We start from the raw sequence: 12555 nt of genomic DNA, 5'->3' as shown, positions 1-12555 counted from the left end.
AATTTAGAAGGGGGCATAGTCGCATAGGGGTTAGTGTAACACTACTACGGCAGAGCCAGCAATCAAGGTTCAATTCCTACCACTGTCTGTAAGTCGTTAGTACATTCTGCCTGTGATCACATGGGTTTCCTCCGGGTACTCTGGTTTCCTCCCTCATTCCAAACACGCGCGAGTTAATTGGTCACTGGGGGGGGGGGCGGGTAACTGGGTGGCATGGGCTCTTTTGACCGGAAGGGCCTGTTACCACACTGCATCTCCAAATAAACTAAATAACAAACAATGCCCTGACTGTAGTTAAATACAATATCCTTCAGAAGAGGAAATTTGCTCTCTGAATCATTCTGGTCAAATGTGAAATGGCTGAGCCATTCATTTCCAGTGCAAATACAGCTGGGCAGAAGTGGGTATACAAATCAGCAGATGACAGTATGTAACAGTGATCCTGTTTGAAGTGGATCCTGGATTTGGAAAGCCATTCCTTTTAACTTCGTCTCACTCAACTGCTTCAGCTCAATACAAATTCACTGGAAATTACTCACAACTGCCAAAGCATCCAGTGTTAAAAATCTAATTGGAAACAAAGCAAATGTCATTTTATTTTTGGATAAACATTTTTTTTCTTCTTCTGTAATGTCAATATAATCAGTCACAGACTGCTGCCACTCAGTTCAGAGTCAAAGTATACATTCCACTTTTTACATTTTTTAATAATTAATAGATAAGGTTCCCCTTTTATTCAATAAATAACTTTAAATGAACAGACCACATCATCTGTGTTAAACTTTATGCAGAAAATTTTAAAAGGGCAATGTTAAATCCATCTACACATAGAAAATGCTGGATGGAGGAGCTCAACAGTTCAGGCAGCACCTATGGAAAGGAATAAACAGTAGGTATTTCAGGCTAAGATCCTTTATCTGGACTCCATTCCATTGCAATCCTGATGAAGGGCCTCAGCCCGAAACATCTACTGAGCCTGATCCACTGAGTTCCTCCAGTATTTTGTCTGTTCCTCTGGTTTTCCAGCATCTATAGCATCTCTTGTGCTTTAAATTCATATACCTTACTTAGAAAAATAAGTTTTAAAAATGTATTAAGTTCCATCATGCAACACACATCAAAGTTGCTGGTGAACGCAGCAGGCCAGGCAGCATCTCTAGGAAGAGGTACAGTCGACGTTTCAGGCCGAGACCCTTCGTCAGGACTTCCATCATTAAGTTCCATCATTTCTTTTTTAATGAGTGTACACAGACTTGCGACAAATATGAGCCCACAATCGCTCCTTAAACATTAACCAAGGCCTGCATTATTTCACAGTTCAAACAGATGGCACTCCCTGGAACATCAGAAGGATTTGCAGCCGAATTAGAAAACTTGGTTGCCATTTGACATTGCACAGGTGGCACTTCTATGGCAACTCTTGAGGAGAAACAAAAAAAACCGTTTCCAAGATAACAGAATCCTGGATCCTCATCATAAGCATGCCAGGTTTTTTTTTGAGTGTTAGAAGTTCATTATTTCCAAGGTAAACATTTGTTCACCTTCAAGTATTTATTCATCCTTATTTACACAGACTGGTATGGATCTCACCGCAGTGCACTTTGTTAAAGGGGGAGAAAAAGGGAACTCCAGCAAGATTAGCTGGACTTCCTCCAAGTCACCCCACTGATGTAGATGTAAAATGAAAGCAGGGGAAGGCTTGGTTCCAATAATAAATATTGCACATTCCCTCAGGCTCCTATTTGCCACATGTCTGTGTGCACTCAGAACTTTTACACTAAATTTTAAAGACTTGTTTTAAAGATGACGTATATGGATTTAATCTTGCCCTTCAGCAGAGTGTGTGGACAAGCTGCCTGCCAACAAGACTCTGCCAGTGCCACTTTGACACCAGCCAACCAAGCTGCGGAAAGCAGGCTCTCACTCCCACCCACTGGGCACAAGTCCTGTCGCCCAGCTGGTGGACCAGTTTGCCTTCAGGTAAAAACATGCCCCACAGGGTATTTGCAGTACCAACCAATAATCTTCCACTCTGCTGGAAAATACAATCCTAGTGTTACCCATGGATGGTTATTCAACCAAGAATGCAGTGACAGCATCACCAATTATCAAATGAACTTTCCTGTAATGTTTACTTGAGAGAACAAAAGCATCGATTTTCCTGCCCCGCCGCCCCCCAACTACCAAGCTCAGCGACACTCAGCTCAAAGGCATTACTTCAAGATGAGCTGGTATCCGAAGACTGGGAATTAAATGTAAAGGTTGGAGCTGTATAAATCTTTGCTACATTTGTTGGAAATACAACTGTTGTGTAATTTATAAACAGTAAATATTCTGCAAATGCTGGAAATCCAGAGTAACACACACAAAATGCTGGAGGAAATCAGCAGGTCGGGCAGCAGTCGACGTTTTGGGCCGAGGCCCTTCTCCAGCAAATGTCTACAACTGTTCCAAGCACACGTTATATATGGAAGCTCCAGCACAAATCCAGGAATGGCACATTAAATCACACATTGAATTTTCTCTGTATGCATGGCTTCTTAAAGTGACAGTCCACTGTTAAAGATAAATTGCAATTAAGCTGCTTGTCTTTATCTGACCTCCATTACAAACAATTAACAAATTAGCTAGACAGGCAGTGTAAACAAAAGTAGATGAAGCTAAACTGTGAAGCACTGGGAGGACTTTATTTACTGAGACGTGGACAACACTGGCTTCATCAGTATTTTCATTGCTCGTCCCCATTTCCCCATGAAGAATGGTTGGTCAGACCACTTTAGTGGCCAGAGTCAATCACAATGATGTGGGTCTAAAGTCACATATTGGCTAGACCAGACAGAAATTGCGGGGTTCTTCTCCTGAAGGACATTATACAACAATCCTGCATTTTCATGCTTAGCAATAATAAATTTAGCTGATCTTTCTTAAATAAAATTTAAATTCCATTTGGCTCATCTCTGCCATTTCATGTCTCATTTAGATAGATAGATAGATAGATATACTTTATTGATCCCGAGGGAAATTTGGTTTCGTTACAGCTGCACCAACCAAGAATAGAGCGTAAGTATAGCAATACAAAAAACCCCAACAATCAAACACCAAAATGCAAACTATGCCAGATGGAAAATAAGTCCAGGACCAGTCTATTGGCCCAGGGTGTCCGACCCTCCACGGGAGGAGCTGCACGTTCGATAGCCACAGGGAGGAACGACCTCCCGTGCTGCCAAGTGTTGTATCACGGTGGAATGTGGCCAAAGTCCAACAGTAAAAAGTTGAATATCCAGTCTGCAAACAGGCTCCTCAATCGTAATATACCCCGGATTGCACCATCCATTGTTAGCCAGAACAGTAAGCACCGAACTCCTTTACGCTTACCGCTCGCAGTGCACTTCTGGTCAGTCGGAACGGTATTACCGATCGAACTCCTCTTCTCTGTAAGTCTTTATTATCCCTCTCAACCCTATTCTCCTGCCTTCCCTCCATAACCTTTGATACCCTTACTAATCAAGAACCTATCAATCTCCGATTTAAATGTCCAATGATTGGACTCCCCAGCCATTTGTTTCAAAGAATTCCACAGATTCATTATCCTCTGGCTAAAGAAATTCCTCTTCTTTGTTCTAAAGGGACATCCTCCTATTCTGAGGCTGTGCCCTTTAGTCTCCACAATAGGAAACATCCCCTCTATGTCCACTCACTCCAGCTAAGCCTTTCAATATCCAATAGGTTTCAAACAGATCCCCCCTCATTCTTCTAAACTCTGGTGAGTACAGGCCTGGAGCCATCAACCATTCCTCATACATTAACCCTTTATTCCTGAGCTCGATGGTATTATGTGAACTCAGGATTCTGAATTACTTGCTCAGACCTCTGATTTACCAGTTCAGTAATTTAATCATAGTGCTATCAACTTTGGGTGGTAGGGTGGAAATACTTCTCTACCAAAGGAGGCATAAGGCACTCCTTCCCTCACTAGCCTTCAGGCCATCTCGGGGAAGTGTAGCACCTACTTAGCTCCCCCCGATCAGGATCACATGAAGCCATTGGAGCAGGTGGTGGATGGTCATATGAGCAGCTGGTGCAAGTCATACCAGTCCTGGTTATACGACCACTGCTGCCCGGCATTCAATCTCTGAAGAGTATTGATAATGACTGGGGTGACCTACTGCCCAGAAGGCAGCAATAGCAAATTACTTCCGTAGAAAAATTTGCCAAGAACAACCATGGTCATTAGACCATGATCACCTATGTCATACGACACAGCACATAATGACGAAGGTGATGCTATCAATTACTTAGCGAATCTTCAGCCATTGAAAAGAGTTTCTCTTCACTCATTCTATCCAAAGTTTACCAACTCTCCTCTTCACCTTTTCCACTCTGTCGCGTACAGTTTGAAGTACAAACCAAGCTGAAATGTTGCTCCAATGTGGCATTTATGCAGGCACATGTACAGGCAGGGAAGAGAGGCCATGTACAGGCACTTGGAATTAGTTAGATTGGACTCATGGGCAACACATGAATGGTGGGCCAAAGGGCCTGCTCCTGTGTTGTACACTGGCAACGTACCAAAATTATCAAATGTCCCCATTCGTAATACAAGCTAGCACATTTAATTCCAATGCACTCCTGTATATATTCTGAAAGTTGACTTCAAAATGTCAAGTACTTCTAAGGAAATCTGCAGGAAACTCTTAGCAAGCTCCTCCAATGTTTATTGTCAAGGGAGCTCGCCTTTTAAAGTATTCGAGATTGGAAGTCTGCTTTTAAAATCTGCAAAGCAAATCACACTTGCACATGATGGAAAATTAGATTTACAAGAGTGTTACTGTTTATCAAAACACAAATCATTCAATTTAAATGATTACCAGACATTCTTTTTTTTTTTTGCAGGAGAAATTGCATCCCTACTCATGTGCCTTCATTAGAAACTATTACAAATAGTTGTCCCCCCTCTAACCAAAGAGAACAGAGGTATATAACCCTTTTTTAAAACACGAGCGATCTGCAAAATTCTTCCAGACAGCTACATAAAAGTCAATGGAACACAACTGATAAGTGTGCTTGCAAATGAGAGTAATAACAGCACAGGTGGCCAAGCCTGATACGCTAATGTTTGGCTTGGATCACATTTTGAAGTTTGCAGTGGATTTTGTTATGTCCAAATACAATTTGCAATACTCACTGTTATTTCTCAGTGCTTTCCACATCTGCACAGGTCCATATATTGACTTGATACCTCTAAGCAATCTTAAACACTTTTCTAAAAAAAAAAGGTGCAGTATAAATCCAAAATTTAGATGAGATGAAAAGTCAGAGCATGGAACAGCAACCAATTTAAGAACATATTAAATGAGTCATTAATCATAATCATGGATTCCTCAAAACTAATGTGGGCTGTAATTTCCTAACCATGTACTTTTTTTCTCATGTAGTCGGACACACTGACAATTATAAGCATAAATCCACAACCCTTAAGGCTCAAAAGCTCTTGAGGATTGATTATTTGCTGAACTTTTCAACTAGCTGTCATTCATTAAAGTTCAGCATCCATTCAGAGTAAGACTCACTGGTTTGCTCTTGTAAAGAGCAGGTAGACCTCAACAGGCTGAAAGGCCTTCTTCCATACAGTAACAATGTCGGGAAACAATGCTTCTCTGAAAAATCCTCTCATTTGCCACCTTTTGCTTTTCCATACTGAACTAGTTCTGGGCCAGTGCTTGTAATTTCTGTTTCTTCAAAGCTCTATAGGCCTTGATGACCCTCTCCCGCTCCTCCAGCATAATCCTCTGGCGAGCCATCGACATTCTGGGCAACTCAACATCTGGGGAGATCACCTTTGTCCTTTCTGAGCCACACTTGCTGTCACCAATCAGAGACTTCAGAAGCAACTGTCTTCCGCCGGGCTAGAAGGAACAAAGTGAGTTCAACACAAAGCCATAAAGATGACCGAATTCTGATAAAAGATTACACTTCATGGCCCCACGGCTAATGGCAAGCACTTAACTACTTCAAATTGTTTAAGAAAAGTTTTGAAATGTAAAAGCTATAATAGCCTTATCTTTTTATTGTCAAGATTGGATTAAAATCTTAAATCACAAAGCTCCACGGTATGGAAGCATAATAACAAATGTTTACTAATATTAAATATTAAAAGCTACAGGCCACTACATCTGTTCTGGCTGTTTTTCTTCATGAACATCCTCTATTGCTCACTAATTTCTTTTAATACCTCTTCACCAAGCAACTATTTAACATGCTTTTAACAGCATTTCAGGTTGAATATCACCAGCATATGTTGTGAAATTTGTTAATTTGCAGTACAATGCAATACATGATAAAATAGAAAATAATTGAATTAAAGCAAATGTATATTAAATTGTTAAATTAAATAAGTAGTGCAAAAACAGAAATAGAAAAAGTAGTGAGGTAGTGTTCATGGGGTCAATGTTCCTTTAGAAATCGGATGGCAGGGGGGAAGAAGCTGTTCCCGAATTGCTGTGTGTGTGCCTTCAGACCCCTGCACCTCCTTCCAGATAGATGAGGGCATGTCCTGGGTGCTGGGGTTCACTTATGATGACATCTGCCTTTTTGAAGATTACCAAACTACTTCAAAAATTATGTAACAGAGAATTCCAGCCTTAATTTGGCGATATTTTCCCTCAACTCCTTTTATTATCCTGATTTTCTTAATATTTTTCCATCGACTTAGCATTGGAAACTTAATCTCAGGGTAGTATATGGTGGCGTATACATACTTTGACAATAAATTCACTTTGAATTAGAGTCAGGCGGAAGCAGCTGAAACAGTTTATGGTTCGGGTGACTGGTGTCCCCGACAATCTTCCGGGCCCTCTTTCTGCACCTGCTGTGGACGTGAACTTCCCTCCATTGCGGACATTTGTAGCATTCTAACTGGTCGCATCACAGCCTGGTACGGAGCGGCTACCACTCAGGATCGGAAAAAGCTGCAGGAAGTTGCACTCTCAGCCAACTGCATTATCTTCTTCAGCATCAGGGATACCTTTAAAACACGATGCGTCAAAAAGGCTGCATCCGTAATTAAGGACCCCATCACCTAGGACATGCCCTCTTCTCATTGTTACCATCAAACAGGTGGTACAGGAGCACAAAGACACAACTCAGTGTTTCAGGAACAGCTTCTTCCCCTCAATGTACAATGAACCCATGTACACTACCTATTTTTTCTCCTCACTTTTTCTACTAAATATATATTTCTTATTATAATCTATACTGTCTTTTATTGTGTATTGCATTGTACTGCTGCCGCACAACAAATTTCACGACATACGCCAGTGATATTAAACCTGAATCTGATTAGTTTGGAGGTCAGAAATGGAGAATGGGGGTAAAGAAACATATTTAAAAGGGAAGTGGCAAGTGGTACTCTTTCAGGATTTGAATTGAATAGAATTGACTTTATTACTTACATCCTTCAAATACATGAGAAGTAAAAATCTTTACATTTTGTCTCAGTTCAAATGTGCAATTATAGTAACTTATAATAAATATTACGTACAACAGGATAGTCAATACAACATAGAAATACAGTAGCGTCAGCATGAATTAATCAGTCTGATGGCCTGGTGGAAGAAGCCATCATGGAGCCTGTTGGCCCTGGGCTTTTATGCTGCGGTACTGTTTCCCAGATGGAACAGTTTGTGGTTGGGGGTGACTCGGGTCTTCAATGATCCTTCGGGCCCTTTTTATACAGCTGTCTTTGTAAATGTCCTGAATAGTGGGAAGTTCACATCTACAGAAGCACTGGACTGTTCTCACTGCTCTCTGCACAGTCCTGTGATTGAGGGAAGTACAGCTCCCATACCAGGCAGTGACGTAGCCAGTCAGGATGCTCTCAATCATGCCCCTATAGGAAGTTCTTAAGAGTTTGGGGTTTTCGGATTTGGAATTTGGGATTTGAATCTAAATGTCCACTTTGCACCATTGGACAATAATGGAGGTAATTATGCAGATGACTAAATTATATAACATTTAGTAGATGTGTGGGCACGTGGCCAAATGGTTAAGGTGTGGGCACGTGGCCAAGTGGTTAAGGCATTGGACTAGCGACCTGAAGGTTGTGAGTTTGAGCCCCAGCCAAGGCAGCATGTTGTGTCCTTGAGCAAGGCACTTAATCACACATTGCTCTGCGATGACACTGGTGTCCTAATGCCCTTCCCTGAACAACATTGGTGTTGCGGCGAGGGGGGACTTGCAGCATGGGCAACTGCTGGTCTTCCATACAACCTTGCCCAGGCCTGCGCCCTGGAGAGTGAAGACTTTCCAGGCGCAGATCCATGGTCTCGCAAGGCTAACGGATGTCTTTATTTATTTAGTAAATTTCATAAAGAGGCAAAACATGAAGAGACTAACTGAAATTGTGAAAACAATGCAGGAGAAAAATGTAATACAAAAAAAAATCTGCTGGAATGTTGGACCTTTATCGCACTGATGCTAAAATTTAGAAACGAGAGGTACTGGTGCCTCTCTGCCCAGATTGTGTGTTTAATATTCAGAACCCACCACTGAGCACATGTACAAGAAGTGCTGCATCTTATGGTCATGGTACAAAAGCAAGTTTAGAAAGTCTCAACAGTGGGTATGCTAAAACAAGAAATCAAAACTGTGGTAAACAGTTCATATAAAAAAGGAACAAAGAGAGCAGGAACTAAAATGGAACAATTCTGGCATGAAACAGCACCCATTGAACAGTTTGGATTCAGTGTAATCGATTCTGCATGAGGAAACATGCTTACCTTATCGGCAGTCTGGCTCTTCCTGGGTTTAGCAGTGAGGGTGGGCGGTTGCATGGCTACTTCCCCAAATGGCACAATATCTGCAAAACAAGACCACAACATCATAAGACGTAGGAACAGAATTAGGCTATTCGGTTCATCAAGTCTGCTTCACCATTCCATCTTGGCTGATTTAATATCCCTCTCAACTCCCTTCTCTTGCCCGAGCAAGATCAGCTCCATTCAGAGAAATAAGCTTTAATCCTAATGAAGTTTCAGAGAGCTTTGATCCTTACACTACAAGCATGCTGAGACAATGGTCTATTCTCACAGCTTCTCATAACATGACTTCTCCCCTCTACACTTCCAGCCAGCACAGTTCATAGTCCTTCCAGTGTCCACCAGCCATTCCTCTTCTCATAGCACAGCCCACGCAGTTATGGGAGATGCAACATCCTTTCCCTTCAGCTGATCCTCTACCATCATCCAGGAGCCCAAACAGCCCTTCTAGGTGAAGCAATTGGTTCTAATTGTTCTGGTTCTAACTTACTGCCCTTTATGCTGCTGGCATTTAGGGCAGCAATGAAGGTCCTCTATTCCTGTCTGTCCTTGGCCATCTTCTCTATTGTGCTCCAGGAGTGGTTGAGGGTCCTCATTTCTGCCACTACGGTACGGCGCCCAGTTGTCTTTCGTCTCCCGTGATGCCCCTGCCCTTCAGGAGTCCAGTGAAGTGCTGTCTTGATGAGGAGTTGGCCTCTCTTCTCATCACATGCCCAATCCATCTCCAGCGTTTCTTCATGATGAGTGTGGACATGTCCTCTTGATAACACTGAAAGTGTAGGGCATGACCGGTGATCTTTCTTGGCCAGAAAATGTAGAGGACCTTCCCCCGGAGGCTCACGACGACAGCTTTGCAAGGTGGCTCTCTGTCATGTGCCAACGTCCTGACCCGTACAAGAGTATGGACAGAACTTCACCTTGGTGTCGATGCTGTACTTGGCCAACCCCCATATGCTGTTCACTGATCTGACAATGTTGCTAGTTTCACCAAGTCTACACAGGTTGTCACTCCTGGTCCCACCATCCTGTCGAATTATGCTGCCTAGGTAAGTGAAACTGTACTGGTTCTAAGCTAGTGCCACATATTCAGTGCTCATGACAGCCTCTATCCCACTTTTATAAGCATATTGAACACTTCCTGATACAAGACAGAATCGACCTCAACCTACCTCATTATGGCATTTTACATTATTGTCTGCCTGCACTGCACTTTCTCTCTAACAGAAACACTTGATTTGCATTCTGTTATTGTTTTGCCTTGTGTTACCTTTCTGCACTATTGTGATGAAATTATCTGCGTGGATGGCATGCAAAATAACAATTTTCACTGTAGCTCAGTACATGTGACAATAATAAATGAACTTACCAATTTAGTGTAGCCTTTTCTACACTGGAGCAGCCAAAGCACATGAAAGCTTTGCTCAGAGCACAAGTATGACCCCAACCTTCCAGACAGCTATCATTAAAGCCCACTTCCACACTGACCTCTCTGCCTTTGCCTCCAAACCATTTCCAACACTGCCCAATGGAAGCTCCAAGAAGAGCATCTCATCTTCCTTCTGAACAATGCAGCCCTCAGGACTAAGTTCAAAAGTCAAATGTATTATTAAATACATATGTTTCACCATATGCTACCCTGAGATTCATTTTCTTGTGGACATTCACAGTAGATACAAAGAAATACAATGGAATTAATGAAAAACTACACACAAAGATGGACAAAAGCAAGTCCATAGGTTATGGAATCAGTTCAGCGTTGAGGTGAGCGAAGTCATCCACACAGGTTCAGGAGTCTGATGGTTGAGGGGTAATAACTGTTCCTAAACCTGGTGGTGTGGGACCCAAGGCTCCTGTAGCTCCTTCCTGATGGTAGCAGCAGGAAGAGAGTATGGCCTGGATAGTGAGGGTCCTTGAAGATGAATACTGCTTTCTTATGGCGGCACTCTCTGTGGATGTGCTCGATGGTGGGGAGGCCATTCCTCACAAATACAGTAGCTACAAGTTACCAGCCAGTTCTTCCCTCTTCTCTCATGGATGTTCCTGGGTGTTTCAGTTTCAATTGCTCCTTTACTGTGACTGCCAGGACTTAAATACTTATCTTGCTAAGTTGGGTCTGTAGCCCATCATAGACATGATCTCTGCACCCATCCCTTCCTGCATCTTAAAATAATTTGATTTCTCACTTTTCCAGTCGTGTTGACCTAAAATATTGACCATCTACCTCCCCCAGATACTGTCTGATTCACATCTCATTTCCATCTTGTTTTCCCTGTTTTGAAACACCAATACAACTGTTTCTCAAAATCCAACCTTAAAATTATGCGTTTAACTTTGTCCCATAAATGGGATTAATTCCAGGCTCTTATGACAATTTTAGCTGTTTGCCAGAGAACTACAAAATGATATGGCATTTGAAAGCAAAATGTCAGCACAAATATCTAGCAGGCAGCTACTGAAAGAGAGGGACATATAGATGGAAGTCTTCCGTACCTTCTGATGGTTCAGCAATTCTGTGACATAGCTCACAAGAGGTTTAAAATGCAGAGCACTGCTGATGTACTAGTGAGTGAAGTGCCCCACCTAGTGGTCACTGAGAACAATTCCAGGATTGTAAATTTGTGGGAAATGGTCAGCAAGGCACCACAACGGACCAAATGACAGAGGCCGATAAAACTATTATACCCATGCCATTTTTAAAATCTAGGCTTGTCATATAATGGAGTAACTGAAACAAATTTGTAACCCGTGGGAAAAAAAGTGTAGTCAGGAAGTAGTTCTTACTATGGGTCAACAGGAGGTTCACGAAAATGACACTGAAAACAAGAGTTAACATACGAGGAGTATTTGATGGATTTGGGCCTATGCTCACTGGAGTTTACAAGAACGAGGGAGGATCTCATTGAAATCTATCGAACATTCAATGGTCTAGATGGAGTGGATGTTTTCTATAGTGGAGGAGTGTAGGACCAGAGGGAACACCCTCAGGCTAGAGGGGTATCCTTTTAAAACACAGATGAGGAGGAATTTCTTCAGCAAGAGCAGGGATTCTCCACCCTTTTTATACCACGGACCAAGGGGTCTGTGGATCAGTGGATGGCAACCCCTGAACCAAAGGGTGATGAATCTGTGGAATTCATTGCCACAGTCGGCTATAGAGGCCAAGTCATTAGGTATATTTAAAGTGGGGGTTGTTAAGTTCTTGATTAGTCAGGGCATCAAAGGTTATGGGGAGAAGACAGGAGAATGGGGTTGAGAGTGATAATAAATAGGTCATGATGGAATGGCAGAGCAGATGATGACCTAATTCTGGTCCTATGTCTTATGCTAAAGGTCAACAAATTGTTGATGTAATTTCACCTCTGAAGCCAATATTCATACATAAAGCTACAGGACAGTCAGAAATAACTCACAACTTGTCCTTTCAGGATTGCAAAAAGAACCGTTCCCTTTGTGATCCTCCCCCCAACCCCCCAGTCTGTTCTTCCATTTCTACAAAGCACAGTACACTCCCATTCAACCCCTGGAGATGCCACACCTGTCATTGTGTCTCTTCCACGCCTGCCATCCCAGGCACACATCACTGACCTTGCTTCACTTCAGTAACTTCTGAATCAGTCAGAGAGCGCAGAAACAGGCGTTTCACCAAACCATCAACGACCTATCTACAGAGCGGTGACTTGGTAATGTATTGCACTATACTGCTGCCGCCAAAAAAAAAACAGATTTCATGACATATGTG

At 42.3% G+C, this 12555-nt stretch overlaps 1 protein-coding gene across 6 annotated transcripts in view; it reads right to left on the bottom strand.

Moving 5' to 3' along the window:
* Positions 1–2466: 2466 nt before the first annotated feature.
* Positions 2467–12555, bottom strand: part of ccdc137 (coiled-coil domain containing 137) — a 32091-nt gene continuing 22002 nt past the window's right edge. For 4 of the 6 annotated variants that reach the window (XM_063030515.1, XM_063030517.1, XM_063030516.1 and 1 more), the window contains 2 exons: positions 8778–8857; positions 3432–5906 (listed from right to left, as the gene is read on the bottom strand). In XM_063030515.1, the coding sequence (XP_062886585.1) occupies positions 5703–5906; positions 8778–8857 (284 nt within the window). In that variant the 3' untranslated portion in view covers positions 3432–5702. Of the gene's footprint in view, positions 2557–3431; positions 5907–6343; positions 7025–8777; positions 8858–12555 lie in introns of those variants that run through there. The other 2 variants (XR_010015781.1, XM_063030519.1) reach the window with 2 other exon arrangements.

The sequence above is a fragment of the Mobula hypostoma genome, chromosome 22 (genome assembly GCF_963921235.1).
Source record: "Mobula hypostoma chromosome 22, sMobHyp1.1, whole genome shotgun sequence".
Classification (NCBI taxonomy): Eukaryota; Metazoa; Chordata; class Chondrichthyes; order Myliobatiformes; family Myliobatidae; genus Mobula; species Mobula hypostoma.
The sequence above is the reverse complement of the archived record's forward strand: the minus strand, read 5'-3'. Positions and strand labels throughout refer to the sequence as shown.